The sequence below is a fragment of the Peromyscus leucopus genome, chromosome 9, assembly GCF_004664715.2.
Source record: "Peromyscus leucopus breed LL Stock chromosome 9, UCI_PerLeu_2.1, whole genome shotgun sequence".
Lineage (NCBI taxonomy): Eukaryota > Metazoa > Chordata > Mammalia > Rodentia > Cricetidae > Peromyscus > Peromyscus leucopus.
The window spans coordinates 99,449,922-99,473,689 of NC_051070.1; the positions used below are offsets into that span (position 1 = coordinate 99,449,922).

The 23,768-nt window shown below is 42.3% G+C and overlaps 1 protein-coding gene and 1 pseudogene across 3 annotated transcripts in view; one reads left to right on the forward strand and one right to left on the reverse strand.

Moving 5' to 3' along the window:
• Sh2d4b (SH2 domain containing 4B) overlaps positions 1-23,768 on the forward strand; it is a 92,863-nt gene that overhangs the window by 57,739 nt on the left and 11,356 nt on the right. For 2 of the 3 annotated variants that reach the window (XM_028854978.2, XM_028854979.2), the window contains exons 5-6: positions 2,007-2,220; positions 3,377-3,501. In XM_028854978.2, the coding sequence (XP_028710811.1) occupies positions 2,007-2,220; positions 3,377-3,501 (339 nt within the window). Of the gene's footprint in view, positions 1-2,006; positions 2,221-3,373; positions 3,502-23,768 lie in introns of all 3 variants that reach the window. The other variant, XM_037208696.1, reaches the window with a different exon arrangement.
• LOC114681463 lies at positions 490-1,310 on the reverse strand (annotated as a pseudogene).

Consider the following 23,768-nt stretch of genomic DNA (forward strand, 5'->3'; position numbering starts at 1 on the left):
AGAGGCAGGTAGAGGTCTGGCGAGAAGCAGTCAGACTCTAGGATGACCAGTTCTGACAGAAGCCCTTGACTCCAGTAGACTGTATTTGCTCTTCATTTTCTTTTCTTTTTTAATGTGGATATAGTAATCTTTATTGATGATATTCTAGAGAGTAGGGCTCCCAAGCCTCTCCTGTTATTCTGGGGGTCTGGGATGGAAACTGTGAGGGAGATGCTCAGTGTTAGGGGCTGAGTTGGAACAGGGACTGCTCAGCAGCCGAGGGCCTCTTTCTTGCTCTCGTGTACTTGCTGGGCTAGGTGGTCCAGGGTTTGGTACTCCTTGGAGGCCATGGAGGCCATGAAGTCCATCACTCTGCTGCTGTAGCTGTATTCATTTCTATACCAGGAAATGAGCTTTACATGTTGTCATTGAGAGCAATGCTAGCCCCAGCATCAAAGGTAGGAGAGTGGCCTTCACTGTTGAAGTTGCAGAGACAACCTGGTCCTCAGATTAGCCCAGGATGCCCTTTAGTGAGCCCTCAGATGCCTGCTTTGCTACCTTCTTGATGTCATCATACTTGACAGCTTTCTCTAGGAGGCATGTCAGATCCAAAACTTACATATTGTGTATAGGAACATGGAAGGCCATCCCAGTGAGCTTCCCATTCAGCTCTAGGATGATCTTGCCACAGCCTTGGCAGCACTAAGGGATGTAGGGATGGTGTTCTGGGCAGGCCCATGGCCATCACACCATAGCTTCCCAGAAGGGCCATTCACAGTCTTCTGGGAGGCAGTGATGGCATGGACTGTGGTCATGAATTTCTCCACAATGACGAAGTTGTCATGGATGATCTTGGTCAGGCAGCCTAAGCAGTTGGTGGTATAGGAAATATTGCTGATAATCTTGAGCAAACTGTCATATTTCTTATGGTTCACACCTATCACAAACATAGGGGCATCAGCAGAAGGGGCAGAGATGATGACTCTTTTGGTTCCATCCTTCAAGTGGGCCCCAGCCTTCTCCATGGTAGTGAAGACACTAATACACACCATAACATACTCAGCACCAGCATCATGACATTTGATGTTGGTGGGATCTCACTCTTGGAAGAAGGTGATGGCCTTCCCACTGATGACAAGCTTCCTGTTCTCAGCCTTGGCTGTGCTGTTGAACTTGCCATGGGTAGAGTCATACTGGAACATGTAGACCATGTAGTTGAGGTCAATGAAGGTGTCATTGATGGCAACAATGTCCACTTTGCCAGATGTGAAGGCAGCCCTGGTAATCATGAGCCCAATATAGTCAAATCTGTTCACTCTGGTCTTCACCATCCTGTCTCAGGAACAAGACTGGCATTGCATGAGAAAATGCAGCTGTCTGTGGAACAGAGAGGATCAGAGAGCCAGTCTTTATTTTCTTAACCCCCAAACTTATGAGTATTAGGAGCTCTGCAAACCCACCCACACATAAACATACACAGAGACACACACACACTTGCATAAGCACATACACACAAATATACACATACATAAACAGATACACATACATGCACAGACAAATACACAGAGACATGCTCACACACATACACAGATAAGCACACACTCATGGACATGCACATTCACACACATAAAAAGATACACAGAAACAAAGTCAAACATAGATACACACACACACACACACACACACACACACACACACACACACATGCACAGTGATTTTCTCAAGGCTACTTGACTGTGTCAGAGCCCCATTGAAGGACATGGAAAGCAGAAAGGTGGAGAGAGGATAGTGTTTTTAGCCCATGGAATGTCAATTATGAAAAGATTCCTATAAACCTACCATCTTGGGGCTGGGCATGCCTTGTGATTCCTAGATGAGTCAAGTCTCCTGCAGTCTCTGGTGTTCTGGGTAGTCAGCTCCCAAGAAATGATGGAATTCCAAGTAAGTTGTGTACAGTGCTGTCTCTGTTTCCCCAGTATTCAACTTGAGCTGTCGGTCAAGGCCAGCCATACTGTTCCTTTTTTCAGTGCGCAGAATCAAGGCAGCTGATGAAGAGAGGAGCCGTCGTGCCCAGCGAGCCCGGGATGAGTACCGGCGCCACTCACTCCGTGCCATCCAGAAGGGCACTGTTGCTGGCCTAAGCACCATGTTTCAAGAACTTGGCCAGAACCATGAGCAGGAGGCAAGGCTCCATCAACTTCCATGCACGAGCCCACCATCATCCCTTACAGGACCTGACAGGTGTGTTAGGATGGGCTGGGGACACAGGAGACAAGCTCCATGGGTTCTCCCCAGGCTCTGTCTCTTACTTGTTGGTCATTTGCCCTCCTTGGGCCTTAGCATTCCAATCTATGTAATAGGCAGAACACAGAAATAGGGCTCTGGACCTTTCTAACAACTTTGGAGTTTTGGGGGTTAGCTAACCTTTCAGAGGTTAAAGATTTTTGTAATCTTTGACATCATCCTCTCCTCAAAATCTACATATACAAATGTTTCCATAGTTTTAGACTCCTTGGACTTGGCCAAAACTTTGCAATGAAAGCAGTCATCAACCAGGTCCTGTGTATATAAACTCGTGGAAATTAATTTTATATTAGGCAACCATGATCTGCAAAGATATTCTCCCAAGTAGGGTCTTTGTTCAAGGGCTGTGTGCTTTGGAAATTCACTGGCCCTGCACAGGGCTGCTACCAATGTTTATATCTTCACATCCTTTAGCCTGACCCATGATGTTGCCAATCTTGTTTTGTGTAAGGAAATATGTCTTGGAGTAAGTTGAAATACTCACATATGTCTATGGGCTAGACTAAACATTTCATATATGTTGAAGGGCCACAGTATTTCCTTCTCTTCTCTTGTCCAGTCACTCTTTCACTGTGTGGTCCATGTTCTCTTTATCCATCTCTAGGAACTCCCTAAGCTAGGGAAAAGTTGTGACACATCCTTTTTCTCAGTTTGTCAATTATTTTTTTTTTTTTTATTTTTGGAGGTAGAATTTTCTTGCATGCAGAAATGCTTGATTTTTTTTAAATGCTTGATTTTTATAAGATAAATTTCTTATGTCTTTTCTGAATCTGGAAGTATAGTCAGAAGTGTCTCTCCCCTTCTATGCTTTTAAAACTTTATTTATTTATTCATTTATTTAGTGTGTGTACATGTACACATACACATACTAGACCGTGCATATGGAGGTCAGAGAACAACCTGTGAGAGTCAGTTCTCTGCATGTGGGGCCCTGGGTTCAAACTCACATGGTCTGACTTGGCAGCAAGTGCCTTTACATGCTGAGCCATCTCTTTCCACTCACCTTCCTCCCTTTTTCCTCCCTATTCGTTTCTTTCTTCTCTTCCTCCTCTCTGATTTATTTCCCCCCACTTACTCTCTTTCTTCCCAGCAGGTCCTGGGAGCGTCCTCTGCGTCCACTCTCCAGAGAAGTCATCGTGCGCTGGTTCAAGGAGGAACAGCTGCCTCGCCGAGCTGGTTTCGAGAGGAACACCAAGTCCATTGCTCCCTGGTTCCACGGTAGTACACTTTCTCGGCCCTATGGCAGATGATGTTGACATGTCCAACTCTTTCTCAAATGGAAGAAGTTTTGGAGGTCTTAGAGGATAACTGTAGTCAGGAATGTGGAGGACTTTGGGGTCCATGCTGCCTCAATTCTGCCCCCAACACTTTTGACAAGAGTCCTAGAGCCCAGAGTCACTGGGATACTAGACATGCGTCCCCTCTGTCTTCTGGACAGTTGTGAACTTGAGTCCCACACACTGCTGACACCACTTAGCCTCTTTGGTTGTCAAGTCACTGACAAGGTTCTGTCCTTGTACTCATAAGACAGTGAGACTCAGGCTACTGGTCCCAGGCTACTGGTGATCAGGTCCAACATCTTGTGTGCTTGATTCTGCAACTCTGTTCTTAGCCATAGCCACATCACTGCAGGCTGTTGGCTCTGAAAAAAAAAATCCTTTTTGGTTAGATGACAGATGGATGAATGAAGAGTTCAGAGTCGCTCAAATGTATCAGACTAGGAGGCTGTTTAGAAATCTTTCAATTCCTTCATTACAGATAAGGAACCAAGGCTCAAAGACAGGAGGAAGTTTTCAAAAGATACTAGATAATGTGTAAAGTTAACTCCAAGAATGAATCACAAGGGCCATAGCCTCAGTCTAGTGATCTGAATATGCAATGGCTTCAAGTAGGGAAACAAATAGGGCTGTGGTTTCACCAGAGACTTGTTGAAGACTTGCTACTGGTTTTGAGTTCCCTCAGTATCGGTTAGCTATCACTGCATAACAAACACTTCAAGGCACTGTACCTTAAAGCAAGTAGGCCTTTATTATTTCTTCACGTGTGTCTGAATTGACTGGGCAGTTCTCGCTTAGGTTACATGATCTTGACTGAGCTCACAGATGGTCCTCTGGCCAGTTAGCAGGTTAACTGAGCCTGGATAGTCTAGCAGGGTCTCCTCTCTGCTTATGTGAACTCTTATAATCCAGCAGTCTACCCAGACCATCAAGTCTCTTCAACTTGGTCTTGCTCCCTGAGCCTTCCTTCTCTAAGCAGCAATTAGCTCAGGTGAGGAGAGCTTGGGGTTTCTTTGGTCAGAACCAACTTCCCCTGCCACAGTTATTACCTTTGCCTCCGCCTTCTCCCCTATTGTCAAATCTCCTGGTGGATGGAAGAGCCTTTGTCTTGGCCTGTATTTCCTGTGTTTGTCTTGGTGATAAACTGCCCTTCTATTCCAGACCAGCTTCTATGTACTCTCAATTCTATCTGCTTGGAGGGACAAGCCTGTGTCATGCAAGTGTAGAATCTAGTGCCTTGACAGTGGATTCACTGCTAGCAGAAGACGGCCCTCATGGGCATGTACCGGCCATGGCTCCAGCTCTGGGGAGGCAACAGAAATGCTTAGCAGGAAAACGTGCTAATTGAGCAAAGCTATCTACACCTTTACTTTAGCCTGCTGGAGTCCAAAGAGCACGTGATGCAGTATTGAAGGTCTCTGAAGGTCACACACGTGATGGCGTTCCAGTCCAGGCCCTGGGAGTGTCCTCACTGCTCTGTCGTCTTTGTGGCTCATCCTTCACAAAGCATTTTGGAACTCTTTAGTCAGATCCCATCATTTCTCTGCTGTGTTATCCCCCACTTCCCTTTATGTACTCAAAAAACCAAAAACTGAAACCAAAAACCAAACCAAAACAAAGGCCCCTCTAAACCCTGTTCTGAACCATGAGGCTCAGGTGACAGGTAGTTCCCCACACCAACCTTAAGTCAACCCTCTGTGCCCACTTTGCCCAGAGCTCTGCCTTTTCTTCTGTTCCTAAGTGAGCCACCCTCCTCTCCAGCTCAGGCCCTCGTCCTTGCGATTATGCTGCCTGCCTTTGCTGTCTCTCTCCAGCTCCTTGCTCGACAGATACAGTCTTACTTTTCATCTGCAATATCTGCTCCTCTGAGAGGCCTTTCCTGGATTTTTTTTCCCAAAGCCTATTTTATTCAAGCTCTGTCAATTTGTCTTGTGTCATTCTTAAATAGCTCCCTTATATCATTAGTATTTTTCTTAATGTTCATTGTCTGTCTCCTATATGAATATAAGTTTGGAAAGCTAAGGGCCTGGCCTATTTTCCCCAGTGCCTGCCCCGGTAGGCATCTGTGGAGAAATGGCCAAAGGTGGGCACAAGCTGTCAGAGTTAGGATGGGATCCCAGGCTTTCCAGTCCTAAATAAGATCTCTTGATACTCAGCACTGGGCCCTGGTAGCTGTATGATTCTCCCTCACTACAGTACCTAGTAATAATCTGACAACCCAGAGCAGCACAAAAGAGGGATGCCTTGATTTACTAATTGGTGATATGTTCAACAGGGGCAGGATCCATGTCTTGGGCACCTGTGTGTTCACATGTCACCTCTGCCTTCCAACTGCCCAGAGGTCAGGTGCTGAAACACAGCCAAGAAAAGTTTGCTGTCTTCCACTGCCACCACTCTTGTTGACTTCTAGAAGACCACTATGACATCCACACTGTGTTCATCACAATATGTATGTAGGCTTTGTTGCATTTCAGAACACAGGCACCCAAAACTCAGTGGCTACTACCAACTAAGGGTTATTTTATACTTCTGTCTTATGCTTGTTGGGAATTAATTATAGACATCTAGGCATCTGATTGAAGTTTTGTTTCTATTGGTTACTGGCTTCATAAAATCTGATGGTTTCACGGCAGAGGGAAAGGAAAGAATTAGTGGGTCATACAGTAGTTCCAAAGTTTCTGAATGGAACAGACACTTGCTGTGGTTGGGCATAGGTGTCATTGGCCAGAGGCAGCCTGGTGTCTGGTATATGTGGTGTGGTTGAGAGTTTCGAATAATAAATAGGCTCTTATAGCTATTTGCCACTTTTGGGAATCTTCTTTCTCTTAGGCCTCCACATATTCAGCAGAAGCGTGGAGTGGCTTTTCATAGCCCAGAGAAAGCAGTCAACACTCATGGGTGACCTGGCCATGTGTCCCTGTAGCTGGTCCCAGAGACTCAGTGCCTTCTCTCATATTGTATGGTCTGAAGACTTTGGTGGATCTCCTGATTTGGGCCACCACCTTTCCCCCTCATATGTACATTATTACCATCATGGAAGTAGCTTATGGTATCTCAGGTAGGTGCAAAGTACAGCTTAAATGTTCCATGAAGCAGGGGTTTGGTGGCTCTGCTGGTTGCTCAGATGTGATTCTGGTAGCCAGTGGAGAAGGTAAGTTCAAGTGATCAAATTTATCATTTTTTTGGGAAGGTCTTAGAGTATTTCAATTTTTATTTTTGTGTACAAAGACCTGCTTGGTCTCTTTCATTAGGTAAACTGTAGTGCAAATTCTAATTGGTCTTAACAATAAAAACCCAGAGTCAGAAATAGGGGTAAATGCTGAAAGATCAGAGAAGTAAAGGAGTCAGCCACTGGAGAGACTTTTTACTCATACTGAAGACCGAAAATGGTTGAGCTCCTGTTTCCTCCTGCCTTACATCACTATTTCTACCTCCCTAGTGCTGGGATTAAAGGCGTGTGCCACTGCCTGGTCTCTATGGTTAACTGGTAGTTAGCACTGTACTCTGATCTATAGGCAAACTTTGTTTGTTTAAGCCCAAATAAAATATCACTACATCTCCCCCTTTTTGTCTAAAATAAAAAGAAGGTTATAACTAATAAGAAAAACTGTATACAATAAGTACAATAACTATATGCAATATATACAGGCCATAAATACATTAACAATTTCTAGTCTATAAACATTTGACAAGTTCAGAGAAAATGCTCCATTATCTATCCCATTTTGGTGAGTCCAAAAGGTTGTACCTAATTTACTTTTTATTCTAGTTAGCACTACCAAAACTATCTTTTAATGTCTCTCAATCCTATATACTTTATACCCCTTTATTGAATTTCTGTTTTGAATATGGTAACAAGCAAGACTATAACTACAACTATAAAGTCTTCAACTCCATCAGACTTGAGAGAGAAATATTACCCAAGTAAGCAGGAAGTACAAGCAAGCAACTTCCAAAAAATGTAGGAAATGACAGAAACAGCTGGCTGCCTGAACAGTCACCCAAGGTTCCTCTGTGACATTGGAGCATCCATTTTCAGCCTACCAGCCTAGCATAGCTGACAGATTTATCTGTGAAGCAGGATTTTCTGAAGGACTGTCCTACTTTGTCTTGGCAAGGTTCTGCAGTCATTTTCTTTTGTGTCTTGCTTGTCCAATTTGGACAGCATACTGTCAGTAGTCAAGGCAAGAACACTTTCTTTCCCAATGGCTTACCTTTGCCACAAAGAAAGTAAACTCCATGTGGAGCTTCTTTGATGCCCATCATCTTCTCTGAAGTAGATTGGTGCTGCCAGGAGCAGACATGTCTCATTGTCATTAAAAAAAGAACTAATGTTATTAAAACATCTTAAATGCCATATTCTGTAGAACTCTGAAGTATTTGAAGACCACCTGTCTACCTAAGATATATCTCTGTTTGACCTTGAAAACATGCCTAACATGACTACAAGTTTAATTGTAATAGGTGGCTAACAACTAACCTGCATTTCTTTATTATCCTAAATAGTTTGTAATAATAACTTTTAAGGACTAGAAATTTACATTACATTGTTAAAGGAGCTGTTTAGGTACAATACCTTGAACAAGATTAGAAATGTATGTGCAGTATGTTCTAAAAAATAATCTCAAATTTGTATCAATATACAAAGATACATATCAATGTAAAATATTTAAAACAAGTAGATGCTTTTTAAAAGTAGATTCAATAATCTACTCTTTTATCCTATCATATTTATATCCCCTTTTTTTCTTTTCAGAGTAGATTCAATAATCTACTCTTTTATCCTATCATTTATACATCCCCCTTTTTCCTTTCAAAATAAGAACCCTGAATCTAATCTCTTTTTTCAGCTTTTTACTGACCATTACTTATAACTTGTAACCAACCACCCTACATGATGACAAATATCCATAACCCACTGAACAACCAAAAAACACCTACCCAATTTCTTGGGAGTATGGGTGTCATTTTCTTAAAATTACTTCCTGCTGTCTGGCAGTGATGGCGTATTTAGGGGATCCTGAAAAGAAAAATTTGGGTTAATTGTCAAGTCCTGGGAGAGGTAGCTGATCTTTTTTTTTTTGTCCAGTCTCTGCATAATGGAAAAGTATAGGGCTTGTCTCAAGTCTTGACTAGAGTAATCTGTGAGGCTGGGTCATCTCAGATAGCCACCTCAAAACTGTCCTGAGCAGTTTGTAGTCCAAAGCTGATTTTTAGTGGTGTTTTTCAGCTTAGTGGTGTTATCATAATCCTGGTGGAATTGTTGTTGTGGGTTCCCATCCTCCTTTTGGAAACTTCAAAGATTGCTGTTAGGTATGGTTTTGGTTCACTGCAGAAAACTTAAACATTTTAAATGTCATATGCAACAGATCTTGAAGAGGTTAAAGGATCAATATTTGTTATGTATACCCAGAGTACAAAAACTTAATTCCTAGTTACCTGATAGAGACTCAAACCTGAAATCATGTACAGGAAGCTAGATGAAGTCTTTTTCTAAAATTAGTTAGTATTCTATATGACAATTAATATCATGACAAAAAGTTAAAATATATATATTTTATTAGATATTTTGAGATATATTCATAGATTATGAAAAAGTTTTTTTATTAAGGACTTTTTTATTCATTTTACATACCAATCACAGATCCCCCCTCCTCCCTCCTCCATCCCCTCTAGCCTTAACTCCATGAAAAAAATTTAAAGAGTCAAAGTAAAACCAAAGGATTATAAAATTAGTGGCAATAAAATAATTTCTTAATTTTTGTTTTTCTTCTGTCCCATATCAGGTACCTCTTCTGATATGAGACAGAGATTTTGGATTTTACTTTAACAAGCATGCTTGGGCTTAGAGAAGGAGAAAGCCACACTCCAACTCCAAAGCCGGCTTTAATTTTTAATTGAACTGGGACTAAAAAAGACCATTTGCATTATGTGTCTATGGAGAAAAGCAGAAAAAAAAGTTGAGAAGATTTATGAATTTTTATCCTGTTGAAAATATGATGTATCAATAGGCCAATTTACTCTTTTTCTTGGGACATTTGTGTGTGTGTGTGTGTGTGTGTGTGTGTGTGTGTGTGTGTGTGTGTGTGATTTATCCTTTTTCTTCACATGTCACATTTGTCCAGTGACCTTCAGATTCCTTAGCTAGATGCTTTCATTCTCCTGAAAAGACAAAAACAAAACCCTTCCCCAAACCTAATTATAGCAAGTTATATCTGATCAGATGAAAAGCATTTGTTAGTTTTATAGGTTAGTTTAGATTGAACAGCCATGCTGGTTGATGAACTACCTACCACCTCTTCTAATCAAGAAGTCTCTCTTGTTCAAATCTAATCTTTATCAATTTTGATTTATGGTTTTTCCTGAAATTTTTTGTTTTATTTGCTAAAGCTGTTCTATCTTCCAGAGAAGTATAGGTTTGTTTGTTTGTTTGTTTGTTTGTTTGTTTACAATAGGCATTCGGTTCTTTAATTGCTCCTGGAAAGAGTTTCCTCCATGATGACGGGAAATTACTGAACCGAATTTGATGTGGGGGCCTGTGAGGCAAAGGGTTACCTTGACTGTCCCTTGTTGATCTACATTCATTAGTCCAATGTCTGCCTTTGCCACATCTTCTGCATACTACAGAAAGGAGGGGCATTCTGTTGTGATTATTCTTAGAAAAAACATTGTTTCTAGGAATACCCTGTTTATAGTCCCTTTTTAGGTGACCTTGTTTACTGCAATTGAAACATGACATTTCAATTTTTCTTCAAGCCTCTGAATTACCTCTCCTATCCAAGTATCATTATGGTTATAAAATTCAATATTGACTGTATCTCGGATCCATTCTTCTAAGGGTGCTGATCTTGCCTTTAACAGCCCAATTATCCTTTTGTGTTGTGCATTAGCATTTCCAAAAGCCAAAGATTCAATTATTATTTGTCTAGCTTCTGAATTTGCTATCATTCTATTTACAGCTGAAGTCAATCTTTGTAAGAAATCAGTGAAGTTTTCTTTTGGGTCCTGTATAACTATGGTGAATGACTCAATTTTCTTTCCTATTTCTTGAATTCTGTCCCAAGCATTCAAGGCTGCTGTGTGGCAGAGCAAAGGTGTGCTCACCATATAGAGATTGCCTTTATACATTATCATAATCTCCCTCTCCAAGAAGTTGGTCTTGGGAGATTTTGATACCTCTAGCACTGCTTCATTGTTCAATGGTCTTAGTCATCTTTCTACCAGGTCCTCCACTATAACTGAGGACAAGTCTCCAAGACTGCTGTAACCAATTCTCTTTAGTCTTGTGGGATAATTCTATTACAAGTTGACCACAAGTTTAACATCTGCTTGACAAAAGGTGAATGCATGCCATATGAGACTATCACTTCCTTAAATCTCCTTAAATCTAACATTCCAACAGGAGTCTAATCAGTCCGAACCCATTCTTGGGGATATCTATCATTTGGCAATTCCTATAAGGTTACTGCATAAATTAAAGTTGTTTGTTGGAAAACTTTAGGCTGTTCCTCTCTAATCTTATAATACAACATTGAGATTGGTTCTCCTTTAAATTCTTCTGTCTGGGCATGAATATCTCTATGATCTATTTTAATAAGTTTAATAAAACTTGTATCTTAGCACTCATATTAACCATTTTTTTAGTGATAAAACAAAAAATGAAAGAATCAATAATGTTTATAATTGACATTACTTAAATCCCATCTAAATTAATTATCTTCTCATTTAATTGTTCATTTTCAAACTGTCCAGTGTATTATCTTACAAAGACATAATTTCCTCCATTGTAATAGTGTTTCTCATTTTTTAACATGGGAAAACTCTCTCTCATCTTTTTTTTTTTTTTTAACTAATTCACCCCTTTAAGAAATCCCAATTGTCTCACCAAATCTGCTGATGATGTGATGATGATGGTAAAGATGTGAGGTTGACTGCTGCTTTGTAGAACAGTAGAAGCCTGAGGGGGTTGTCAAGGCAGATACCAAATTTGGCAGCAGCCCAAGGAAAGGGTCCAGGGAAAGCCCACAACCCACTGGGAGAGAAGAAGCCAAAGAGCCATCTGTCTGCATGGGGGAATGTGCAAAAGCAGCTAATTCCTGCAGCATTTGGAGCCCAAATGCCTGTGTGTTGAGTTTGCTGCAGAGAAGCTGTAATAGGAAAATCCCAAACTTGCTCAGAGGCTTAGGGAAAAAAGAGAGGAGAACCTAGTGGTGGGGCAGTGACTCCAGGCACATGCAGCTCCAGCCTGCGCAAAGCCACAGGCAAGCGGCTTTTTTCATGAATTCATGTCCCACATTGGGTGCCAGATGTAGCGTGGATTTTAATTGGTCTTAATAATAAAAACCCAGAGTCAGATATAGGGGTAAATGCTGAAAGATCAGAGAGGTAAAGGAGCCAGCCACTATAGAGGCTTCTTACCTCTACCAAATCCTCAGACCTAAAAGGGCCGAGCTCCTGTCTCCTCCTGCCTTATATTACTGTCTCCACATTCCTAGTGCTGGGATTAAAGGCATGTGCCCCCACTGCCTGACCTCTATGGTTAACTAGTGGGTAGCTCTGCACTCTGATCTCCAGGCAAACTTTATTTGTTAGAGCCCAAATATTACTACAGTAGACTGTCTTGAATAATCCATTCAAGAAAGGTCACTTGGTACAAGTTAATGAAACCTGTGCTCTTTGCATATCAATGGAACACTACCTGCATATACTCAGCAGTGACTAAAAACCATAGAGCTGTTGGTCATCCATATTGCCTTCAGACATCCAGCTAGGGAAAAGGAATTTATCTTTAGTTTTACTTTCTATTTCAACGGAGAAAAAGGTAAGTTTTATGTTGTCACAGAACAAACGGAACCTAGATTTAAGTTTTAAAATTTATGTAACTGACTTCATGTTCTGCTGACATTTTCTACCATAAAATGTGTAGGGAAATTGTTAACACACAGAACAGAACTATTTAGTGACCAAGTTTTCTTTGATCTGTGACAGAATAAAAGAAAATAGCTCATATGTGGAGGACAGCAAACTGCCTTCATTTAGAAAGGAGTGGGCCATATTTATATTTTAGGATTATATTCCTTTTCAGTTTTGGTGTTAAAATGCCCCATCTTTTATGAATTGATGGTGATAGTTAACAGTGGTTACTTTAATATATTGTACTTTTGAGGAAAAGCAGAACATTAGCAGCCCAATTTTGGCTCCTGAGACTTTTGTGTGTGTGTATACCTTGTTTATCTCTAAAATGCTAAAGTTGAGAATAACTGGAAGGTCCAAATTTCTTTCCCAATGTGGGGGTTTCCTGACAGGTATGTGGGACTCTTTCTGCACCAATCCCTACAGAGACAGAGAGCTTATCCCGTGGGTAGCTTGTACCAATCTGTTAACCCCCTTGGCAGGGACTCTGCTCATACCTTTGGTGGAGGTACTATTTCACGTAGCTCTCATCTTCTGGGAGTACTGGGTTCATTTAGTTTTGTTCTTGTCACAGTGATGGTGTAGGTGAAAGAGAATGGTGGACAGCATCTGAGTTTCTTAGAGTCTAAGCTTAGGACCAGTACACTGTCAGTTCTACTTCATACTGCTGGCCACAATTTGTCACCTTCTCCTTTTCCTCCTCCTCCTCCTCCTCCTCCTCCTCCTCCTTTTCTTCTCCTTCTCCTCTTTCTTCTTCTCCCCTCCTTCTTCTGCTTCTTTCTCGTCCTCCTTCTTCCTCTTCCTTCTTGTTCTTCTTGTTCTTGTTCTTCTTTCTTGTAAAAAACTTCAAAGTCATGTATCAAAGGGTGTGGACTCAGTGAGTTAAGAAGAATTTGAGGCAATGATAAAATATATCACAATTGAAGTGATGTGTTTCTATTCTTTTCCTAGGAGAGACATTCCTAGTCAGTTCAGCTGGATTTTGCTACAGGTTAAGAATGACTAGTGTGATTTGTAGTTCTTCTGTATTTTTCACACATTTAGATGTGTTGTGGTGAAATATAAACAGCAGGACACACAGGGATCTCAAGATACAGGGTCCTTCTCTGATCTTAGGTATGTCATTTAACTCTATTTGGAAATTCACATTATAACATGCACTTCACAGGATACCTATGCAAATCAAACCAACAAAGATGCCTTGTCCCCCAAAGGAGCCATATGGAAGTGCCAGTACTAGTGTGTCTTGGAGTGTGGGATCAACTACCAGAGAGACTTTACCTCTTCAAGGAAATATGGTGTAGAGAAAAGAGCCCAGAGTACAGATGGGAGGACAAGTGCAATGGAGATTGTCCTCCCTCTGGGACCAACCTGGGAGGCTAATCAGCTCTCTGTTAAAAAGAGTAGCAGAAAAGCAATCCCTTTCTCTTTTGCTCATTGCCCGAGTCCCAAGAATTATGAGAGTCTTTGAAGTTTTTCCTGAGATGTGCCAGCACATAAGCTTGGCTCTGAGAAAAAGCTATTTTTGGACTTCAGTGTGTGCCTGACATTATTGAGTGTTCTCTGTCTGAACATTGGCTCATTCAGAACACATTTCTCTTCCTTAGCTTTACTTCTAGAAAAGACTTAAAATATGTTCCATGGTTTGTTGTCTTGGCAATGATGCTTAGTGGCCTTGCTACTGCCTTTAGGGCTTAGCACAGAAAAAGGCTAATGTATGTATTGATGATGGGCATGACATTGGTATGTGAGTCCTGTTGAGTTCTGCTCAGATGCTGGCAGTGTGCCCCAAGTGTGGACACACCATAATTTACGTTGGGATGACTTCACTCAGGTGATATGTTACTGGCATGGTGCTTTTTCTTACAGCCACAAAGTATGGGGCTGGCCTTCCTCATCTGTGTTGGCAGTGCCGTCTCCAGGGAGCCTAGAAGTTAGGGTGGCTTTCCTTTGCCCACCCTTCCGATGTGCCACTTCCCCACAGTCTCTCGTGGTTTACTTATCCTGTGTCGTCTGATATACACCATCTCATACCGTTATGAATGGTTTCTTGAGCTGGACATGGATATCCCTTTACAGGTGACCACCATGAGACCCAGAAAGCTGGAGAAGCTGACTCAATCTTTCCCCACCAGTAAGCCCAAGGGGTCAAACAAGACACAGGATTTTATCTATTCTTTTCTGAGTATTTCATTTCCCCTTGAGTTCTCTGCTATCCAGAGATAGGTATTGGGATTTTTCTTCCCCAAAAGTCCTGTTTGGATTTATAAACTCTTACTGAGATTTACTTTTGGTACAAGCTGCCTCTCACTCTCCCTGACCCATGACTTTGCAGAGCAGGGCTGATGTGGATCCCCTAACATAGCTTGAGGAGCTCTCTGGGAATGACCAGTTTGTTCTGAAACCAAAATGAAAGAGAGAGCCCATGAGGTGCTTGCCTTTAGCTTCCAAGATCCGTGGGAAAGAAGAACCTGGAGTGAGGCTTTGGGGGGATATTTTTGATTATGGATAGATCCAGGAAGAGTTGCTGAGGTTTATGAGGTCTGAATGAGAGGATGAAATGAAAAGGAAAGGAAAGATGATTGGTACTGGTTTCAGCATCAGATGAATGAAAAAAAAGTGATTAAAAAGGAAGGACATGCCTACTCCTAGGTCTGATGGAGGGTAAGGTTTATTATAGATATGTAGGAGAAGATAGCCAGAGGCAGAGACATCTGGGAAACTCCAGAGTGGATATGACCAGACTGAGCTGGACCATGTGGCAGAGGGGGAAGGAAAGGGAGAGGGGAGAGAGTGGAGAGAGGGGAGCCAGTGCAGTAGCCAGGAGGCCCAGAAGAGGAGATGAAAAGACCAGGTAACCAAAAATGGATTATACAGAGAAGGGCAGCCCAGACCCTGGGCTGGAGAAGTTTAGGGTTGGGGTGAGGTATGCTAGCCACAGGTCCTTGTAACAGGTGGGGACTGAGGGATGCTAGGAGAACCTGGTGGCCAGGTCAGCTTTGATATGTTAAATAGGCACCTCAGCCATTTGTCCCAGGTTTGAAACTTAATAAACTCTTTTTTTAAAAATTTCTTTTGTATATGTTTTCTGTTTGTTTGTTTGTTTTTAATTATGTATACAGCATATATGACAGCAGGCCAGAAGAGGGCGCCAGATCTCACTATAGATGGTTGCGAACCACCATGTGGTTGCTGGGAATTGAACTCAGGACCTCTGGAAGAGCAGTCAGTTCTCTTAACCTCTGAGCTCAAGCACTAAAATTTTATGTGAAGCATCAACCAGGGCTGGAGACAGTAACAACATATGGTCTGTTTCTAAGGGTTACAAGTACTAAGTTTTACAAATTAATGCTACTGCTTGTTAGATGTGATAATCAACATGGTGGCTAATAGCTTTCATTAGTGGCCTTGGGAGGTGAACTAGGGGACTTGTAGTGCCGGTGGCTTTGAACCTCCAGGGCACCCTGTAAATCAGTCTTGTTACTCAGATAAGAAGTAAAGATGACATCATGCTGTGGATATCACTCTATGTAAATAAAACACTGATGGCCAATGACCAGGCAGGAGGTAGGTGGGACAAGGAGAGAGGAGAATGCTGGGAAGCGGAAGGCTGGGAGAGAGAGACTGCAGCAACAACATCATGTGACTATACCAATGGGTGATACTAATTTAACCTCCCCTCTCAAAAATAATGCACAAATCAAAAATTTCTTTCATTATGATCATCGTTTTGAAGTCATTTCTAAAAGCCATAGGTATAACGCCGGCCATTTGGAGGGCTGACATGCATGTTAAGTTAAAGAGCTCCCCTCTCTTGTGCAGAATTTGAAAAGAAAAATCTTCCACCAGTTCTTGTCTCAAATGCAAAACTTTTTAAAGGTGGGAAGAGCAGGTCATTTGACCCATTTTCTTTGTTTTTGTAGTGCTGGAGATGGAATCTGAGGCCTCACACAGGCTAGGCAAACATTCTTCCACTGAGCTGTGATCTTGGCTTCTTCTAACATTCTTGCTTAAGGTATTCCCACTAAGAAATAAAAGAATTGCTTTCATTCTTTCCCTGAAAGTGTGCATTGGTTAGATAGCCCCAAAAGGGATTACAAAGAGCAATATTACTTTTGCTTAAGGAAAGCAGATTGCACTGAGGTCCCTAAGGCTTTGACTTTCCTTTTAGCTGTCTATAATTCTAGTGCCAGCTCTGCTCCCAAGCCCTGCATATGAAATGGGGCTTTGTACCTGAAAGGCACAGCGGTGTTATTTAACTCAGTGGCTTCCAAGGTCAGCAGACATGTGACTCCTTGTTCTTAAGCATGCACTGGGCTGTATCTTTGGGGCTGTGTTTGGCCACACCTGTGGGAGTATGATGGCTTTTTATATTTCAATAGCTTTCTGAACATTGTTTTGGCCCTATGTCAAATACACATTGGCTATTCATTTACTCCTCACATAACTGTATGGAGTAGGTAATAATACTAAGCTTTTTGTACATGGAACTCACAGTACACCATTCTTTATGCTCCATATACGTTCACTTAGTCATGTCTGTAAGATCACCATGCACCGGCCATGCTTTTGCTTAGAAGAAGAAATGGAGGCCCAAAGAATTGAAGCCACTTGCCTCAGGCTACACTAATCGTAAATGGGCACAGAGAGATTCACACTCAGGTAATCTGGCTTCAGAGTTTGAGGAGTTTTCATCATGTTGCGGTTCAGTCATGTTACCATCTCACCAGTCTGAGGAAATAGACTCTGAAATCACCTCAAGAAACAAAGTGGTTGGAATTGGTCCTGGACATCTTGAGGTAGAAAAGATGATTGTGTCTTTAGGTGGCACTTAGTTGTACTGTGTGGGAGTCTGTCAGAGTCCAGCTCCAACCTGCCAAAGGGTTCTTGGGGTGGTGGAGGAGAGAGGAATGAGGAAGTATTAGATAGAAAGATGGAGAGAGACAATAAGAAAGATAGAGGCACAGGATAGCTTCAGAAGGGCCCTGGGTATATACCCAGTTGCCTTGAGGTTTATTCCAAAGGGCTTTTTATACAATGCCAAGGGGTGAGGCAAAAGACCTCCCCATTTTAAGATCAAAGCACAACATACAGCCAAGTGTAGACCCTTCAAAACACCTGGCAACCATGCTCATGGTCAAATCATCCCATTATGCAGCCCTGCTGGATAAAGCAAGCTCAGATTCTCTGACCTTGAGTAAGGTTTTATTAGGGAGCTTCTGTGGGCTTCCAGAACACTATACTGTGGGGTTGCCTTAGTTGTCATGTGTAGTTGGTTGTTTTTACTCTTTGGCTCTTTGGGGGGCCTGCTACCTACCTCTCAAATAAAGACATGGAGACTTATTCTTTCTTATGAATGCCCAGCCTTAGCTTGGTTTGTAGCTAGCCTTTCTTAACTTAAATTATCTCATTTACCTTTTGCCTCTGGGCTTTTACCTTTCTCTATTTCTGCATATCTTTTCTTTCCTTCTTATAACATGTATGGCTGTGTAGCTGGGTGGCTGGCCCCTGATGTCCTCTTCTTCTTTTCCTTTACTTTGCTCTTCCTCAATCTCATCTTCCCAGATTTCTTCTATTTATTCTCTCTGCCTACCACCTCCACCTATCTTTTCTTCATCCTAACTATTGGCTGTTCAGCTCTTTATTAGACCAGTCAGGTGTTTTAGACAGGCAAAGTAACACAGCTTCACAGAATAAGACAAATGCAACATAAAAGAATGTAACATATCTTTGCATTATTAAACAAATGTCCACAGCATAAACAACATTATTATTGTTTATTATTATTGTAATATAACAACAAATTAGTATTCTACAACAGCATTTATGCCTGGGGCAGGTGGCTTCTTTTGTGGTTGATGCCATTTCCCCCCCTAGAGAACTCCTGAAGTATGCTGAGTCTTATGTAGTCAGCAAAGTTCTTAGGCAATAATCACAGTAAAACAGGTACTTACTAGTATTTGAGGTTTTTGAGTAACCTGAACAGAAGAAACACTGAGAAGCAATGTTAAGACATTTACAAAAGCAATCAAAAAACAAAACAAAAAACAAAGTTGGAAGGGGAAAGTGCGGGTGTAATTGGAGAGTTTCTCTTCGGGTCCGCCAAGTCCCCACAGTCTCACAGCCCACTTATAAAATAATCACTCACATGCTTATATTACTTATAAACTGTATGGCCGTGGCAGGCTTCTTGTTATCTAGTTCTTCTATCTTAAATTAACCCATTTCTATTAATCTATACCTTGCCATGTGGCTTGTGGCTTACAAGTATCTTACATGTTGCTTGTCATGACAGCAGCTGCCACTCAGCCTTCTTCCACCCAGCATTCTCCTCTCTCCTTGTCCCGCCTACGCTATCCTTCCTGCCTGGCTATTGGCCAATCAGCATTTTATTTATCAATCAATGACAGCAACATATATTCACAGCATATAGGACATTCCACAACAGCTGGGGATATGAAAGGAATTGGAGAAGGGGAGCTGGGACTGGATTTGATTAACCCACACCATCAAACAATAAATTAAGAAATAGCAGGCTTATAGCAATAAGTGGTTATAAAGGTCAGAAACATAGAGCTTTGGCCAGGGTTATATCAAAATGTAGTAGAGACTTCCCAGTACTGTGCTGGGGCTCTGCCCTCTACTGTGTCAGTATGTGTCAGGGAAAGAGCCCTGAAAAGGGGAGGTTTGGTGCATAGCCCTCAGGAAGGAGCTGTATAGTACTCAGAGGACTCCAGTCAGTTCCCAGAGAGTGCTTTGCTGTGGAATAGAGCAAGACTCTTTCCCACCTTTGGCTTTCTGCCTTGTCATGTGATCTCTTTTACATGTACAAATTTGATTTCTGTTCTTCTACTGTGTTGTTTCCTAGCCAGGGGCATTCACAAGAAGTACAGTTGATGAAATCTTAGACTTTTGGTCTCTCAAGTTCTGTGCCAAATAAGTCTGTCTCAGAGCAAACAAACAAACAAACAAACAAACGAATGAAGAACTACTTGCTACACCTAAGTAATAAACAAAAGGGCACACCCCCTCATCCTCATGGAACTTATGATCAGTTGCAGGTGATAGAAAAATGCACAGCATAACCAAAAAGAAATTCAGCTCACATGACTGAAAAGTTCACACACAGCTGGGTCGTTTCAGGCTTTACCTGACCTAAGGAGTGTTTCAGCCACCGGCCCCTCTCTACCTCTGAGCCCCATGAGTGGGTCACCATTGCTTTCATTCTGAAGCAGCCCTTGTTTAAGGTGCCATGCCTAGGTTCTCCTAAATTCAAGTACAGCAACGGAGAGGGTGGGCTTTCATTCACCAGCCCCAGTATTGTTCCCAAATGGCTGCTTTGTTGGTTCTGATTATTTTTGTTTGTGTGTATTGGCTCTGATTTTGTTATATGATCACACCTAAGCCAATCACTGTGGCCTAGTAAATGAGCTGCCTGACTGGGCTGTCTTAAGACTTTCCAGAGCAGGGACAGGCAGAGTTTACACTGTTGAAATTGTATAGACAGAAAGCAAAGGAAGGTCCCAGTTTCTTTGCTGGAAGATGGTAGACAGGACTGAGCGGGTGAGGTTAGTCTCTGCTGTTCTGAAGCAGTTAGGTGGGTTACAAGACTGACAGGACCCAAGTAATTATGGCATCGATGGATATATCCAGTTGAGGTAAGTGCTACACAGAATCCATAGCCAGCTTCAGAAATCATTCTGCTAAGTGGTGTCTGTCACTCGTCCCCATTTACAAAAATTTGTATGTGCATTGTCTCCAAGATTCATGTGATAAAGGCTGTTCACTGGATGGTGTGCTTAGGAGGTAGATGAACCTTGAGAGGTTATTGGGAGTATGACCTTAAATGGGATGATGGGGGCGCCCATCACTCCTCTTTGCATTCCTCTCCAGGAGATGTGCATCTTCCTCCATCCCTATGCCGTTCTTAACACTGCCACCCGGCTCTTCATCCAGAGGCCCAAAGCTGCTCTGCTTGACCATAAGCAAACCCTGTCCCTTTATATGTTGACTGTCTCAGGTGCTCTTTTCCAGAGATAGAACACTGACCTGCACAAGTGGCTTCAGCGATTCGAACCTGGCATGTCAGCTGTGAACAGACAGTCATGGACGATATTCCTTCCCTCCTGCGCATAAATATACCTGGAGCTAGGAAACCTGTCCGCTGAAACCCTTGTCTCAGCAGTTAGCCATGGTTCAATTTCATTTGGAGGTATAAAAAAATGAAGGCGTTAGAACACATTCATCACAATCTCTGTGGCTTTCAGATGCTTTGAGAAACCGTTGAGAATGAAGAGCTTAATAACTCCAGCCTCCTTAATGATATTGTCTGCAAAGTGTGGCAATAAGAAAGGAAAGTCACAAAAATGAATGAGAAATAGCTAAGCGGTAATGGGGGAGTTGTCAGCCGGTGAGGCGAAGCCGCAGCAAAAGCTTTAAGAAATATGCACGTCAGATAAATTGAGACTCATAAAAAGGGAACCAGGGCAGCCGGCCTGCCTGCGCGTCTTTCTTTCTCAGAGAGTGGCACTGACAGAAATAAAAAGAGCTCATTTGGTTACTTGGGTGGCTTCAGTTCCCAGCTAATGATTTCCAAGGATGGAATTGGGGTTGAGGAGGAAATGGAGACCTGGGTCGGGTTTGAGGCTGTGTTAACTGGCAGATTTATGGGTATATCTGAGCATTGCAACTTTTGGAACTATGAAGTACTCTCCTTCTGTTGAGCAAATATTTTGATAGTGAACAATTTGCTCATGGTGCTAGAGAATATCCAGGAGGGATATGGCGCAAGGGTTAGGCGGTGTCAGGATGTGTCTATTTAAGGTCTGTACTTAGACGCAGCAATGGAGGAAGCTGGATGCTGCTGGCCCCCTTCACTGGGTTGCTGACGGTGGGAGAGCAGAGTTAGCTTGGCTTGTTTTCTAACTTAGCAAACATCCCTGCTTTTGCACTGTCATTCTGCAGCAGCCAGTAACCCTGGGCAGAGAGGCAACTCCAAGGAAGGGCTTGTCTCCTGATAATTTCCCTATCATTTTCTGCTGATGCCCAGTAGAGGGCGCTGTAGTTGTTGGGCTGCTTTGAACTGCAAACCTGCAGGGAGATTCAGGTGAATCCTTCCTCCTTCATTCCTATTAAGGATCCAGGTAGGTATGGAGATGTTTGCTTCAGTTTATTACTGTAGCTGTGACATTTGTGTTTGTGTCCCAAAGGTGGCAAGAGCACCCCACTTCCCACTGTGGTCACAGCCTTCATGAGATCCTGGTGTTGTTTCACTTAATATGTCCTTTATGACCTCCATGTCTGTGGGCTCTGTATCCAGGGATTCAACCAACCGAGGAAGGAAAATGTAGTTAGATCTACAAAGATTTCATCTATACAAAACATGCACAGATTTATTTTTGTCATTGTTGCTTAATATGTCGCTGCATTAGATAGTATGAGCCACCTAGAGATGACTTAAAGCACCCAATACAGAAGGATTTCACAGCTTATGTGCAAATACTGAGCCATATTGTATAAAAGGACGTGGGTCCTGGAATCACCTTCTTCGGATACACAGGCAGTACTGAACTTAATCTCCGAGTCCCTGGTGATGAGTCTATCTGCACTGGAAAAACTTCAAAACATGGATACAATTTCTTGTTTGTAGATTCTAGTTGCTCTCTCCTCTCCACATCACACCCTTGGGCATTGTGTCTTCAAGGGTGGTTAGCCTTCCTATTAGTCTATGCCTAGAGACCTGGTCCTGGCTCATGTAGAACTCAGCCAACTGAGAGGCCTCTGTGCACTTCTTGGTTGAGTCTTCATGGGGTAGGAACTGGTCATGCTAATCCACACATTGCTCACACAGTCTTCCAGTTTCCTGCATAGGAGGTTGTGGGCTGTGCCTGGGGAGAATAGACTGACAGACTGTTCCTCTATCCCACCTCTGCCATTCACTAGCTGTGAGACCTTGGGAAGGAACTCAAGTCTCTTTCTGCCTCATTTTCATCTCTACAAAATGGGGGTGGGGGATAAAAATACCCTCCTCAAAAGACTATTCTGAGGCTTCAGGGAACTAATGCTGATTGACTTCTTAGCCCGGTGCTTGTCATAATGACAGCATTTCATAAATGCCAGTCATATGATTGCAGTTCCAGCTAGTCATTTATTCTGTGCTCCTTACTGATAGGCTCTTGCCTCTTTACCTGATGGTCCCTTAGAAGGCTGGACCTTGAAAATTAGGAAAAATCCTAAATGCTAAAAGTTGAGGATATTAGCCACCACTTTCTTCCCTCACCCCCACAACTAATTATTATCAGAAGAAACAAGGCCACCCCTATGTATCAACATATTCAACTCTCTTTGTTCTTCAATCACATTCTTTCCTTCTCTGCAAATAGCCATTCTGCCAGGCAAGTTTAACATAGTCTGTTGAAAGAGTTTTTGTATATACATTTGCCTCTCGGTATCCACGTGTTCTTGGCTTCAGATGTCCCAATGACATCAACTTTTATTTAAATTCATTTTATAACTATGTAGTATTTGCATACCATCTATGTATATCTCCCTGTATATGTTATCTCTAGATGACTTCCAGTCTTCAATACAGTAATATGCTATGTACACAGTTGCTATGCTGTATTGTTTAGGAAATAATGAGAAGAAAAAAGTCTGTGCATGTTCAGTACAGAGTAGATCCCTGTCTCACATCTTGTCTTTTGATGTTGCAGAACCCGCAGATATAGAAAGGGCTGACATGTGTCACCCACAGGGAAGAACTTCTGGTCATTCCTTTCCAATCACGATAGTGTTCTCTGTGATATGACCTTGTTGCTTCTCTGTAACTAACTTTATGTAAAATTCATTTTCTTGAGCTTTTCCAGGGGAAGTATTTCTAGCTCCACAGAGTTTCTTCTTCTGTACATAGTGTTTACAGGCAGAGCAGCTGGCTTTTGAGATGTTCAGTGTCTTAGCCAAGTTCTACACCATGACCATGATAACTCTAATAAAGGAAAACATTTAAATGGGGCTGGTTTACAGTTCAGAGGTTTAGTCCATTATCACTACAGCAGGAAGCATGGTGGCATGCAGGCAGACATGGTACTGGAGAGTAATTGAGAGTTCTATATCCAGATCTACAGGCAGCAGGAAAAGAGAGACACTGGGCCTGGCTTGAAGATGTGAAACCTCAAAGCCCACACCAGGGGACACACTTTCTCCAACAAGGCCACACCTCCTCCATGAAGGCCACACCTTCTTCAACAAGGCCACACCTCCTCCAACAAGGCCACACTTCCTAATAGAGCCACTCCC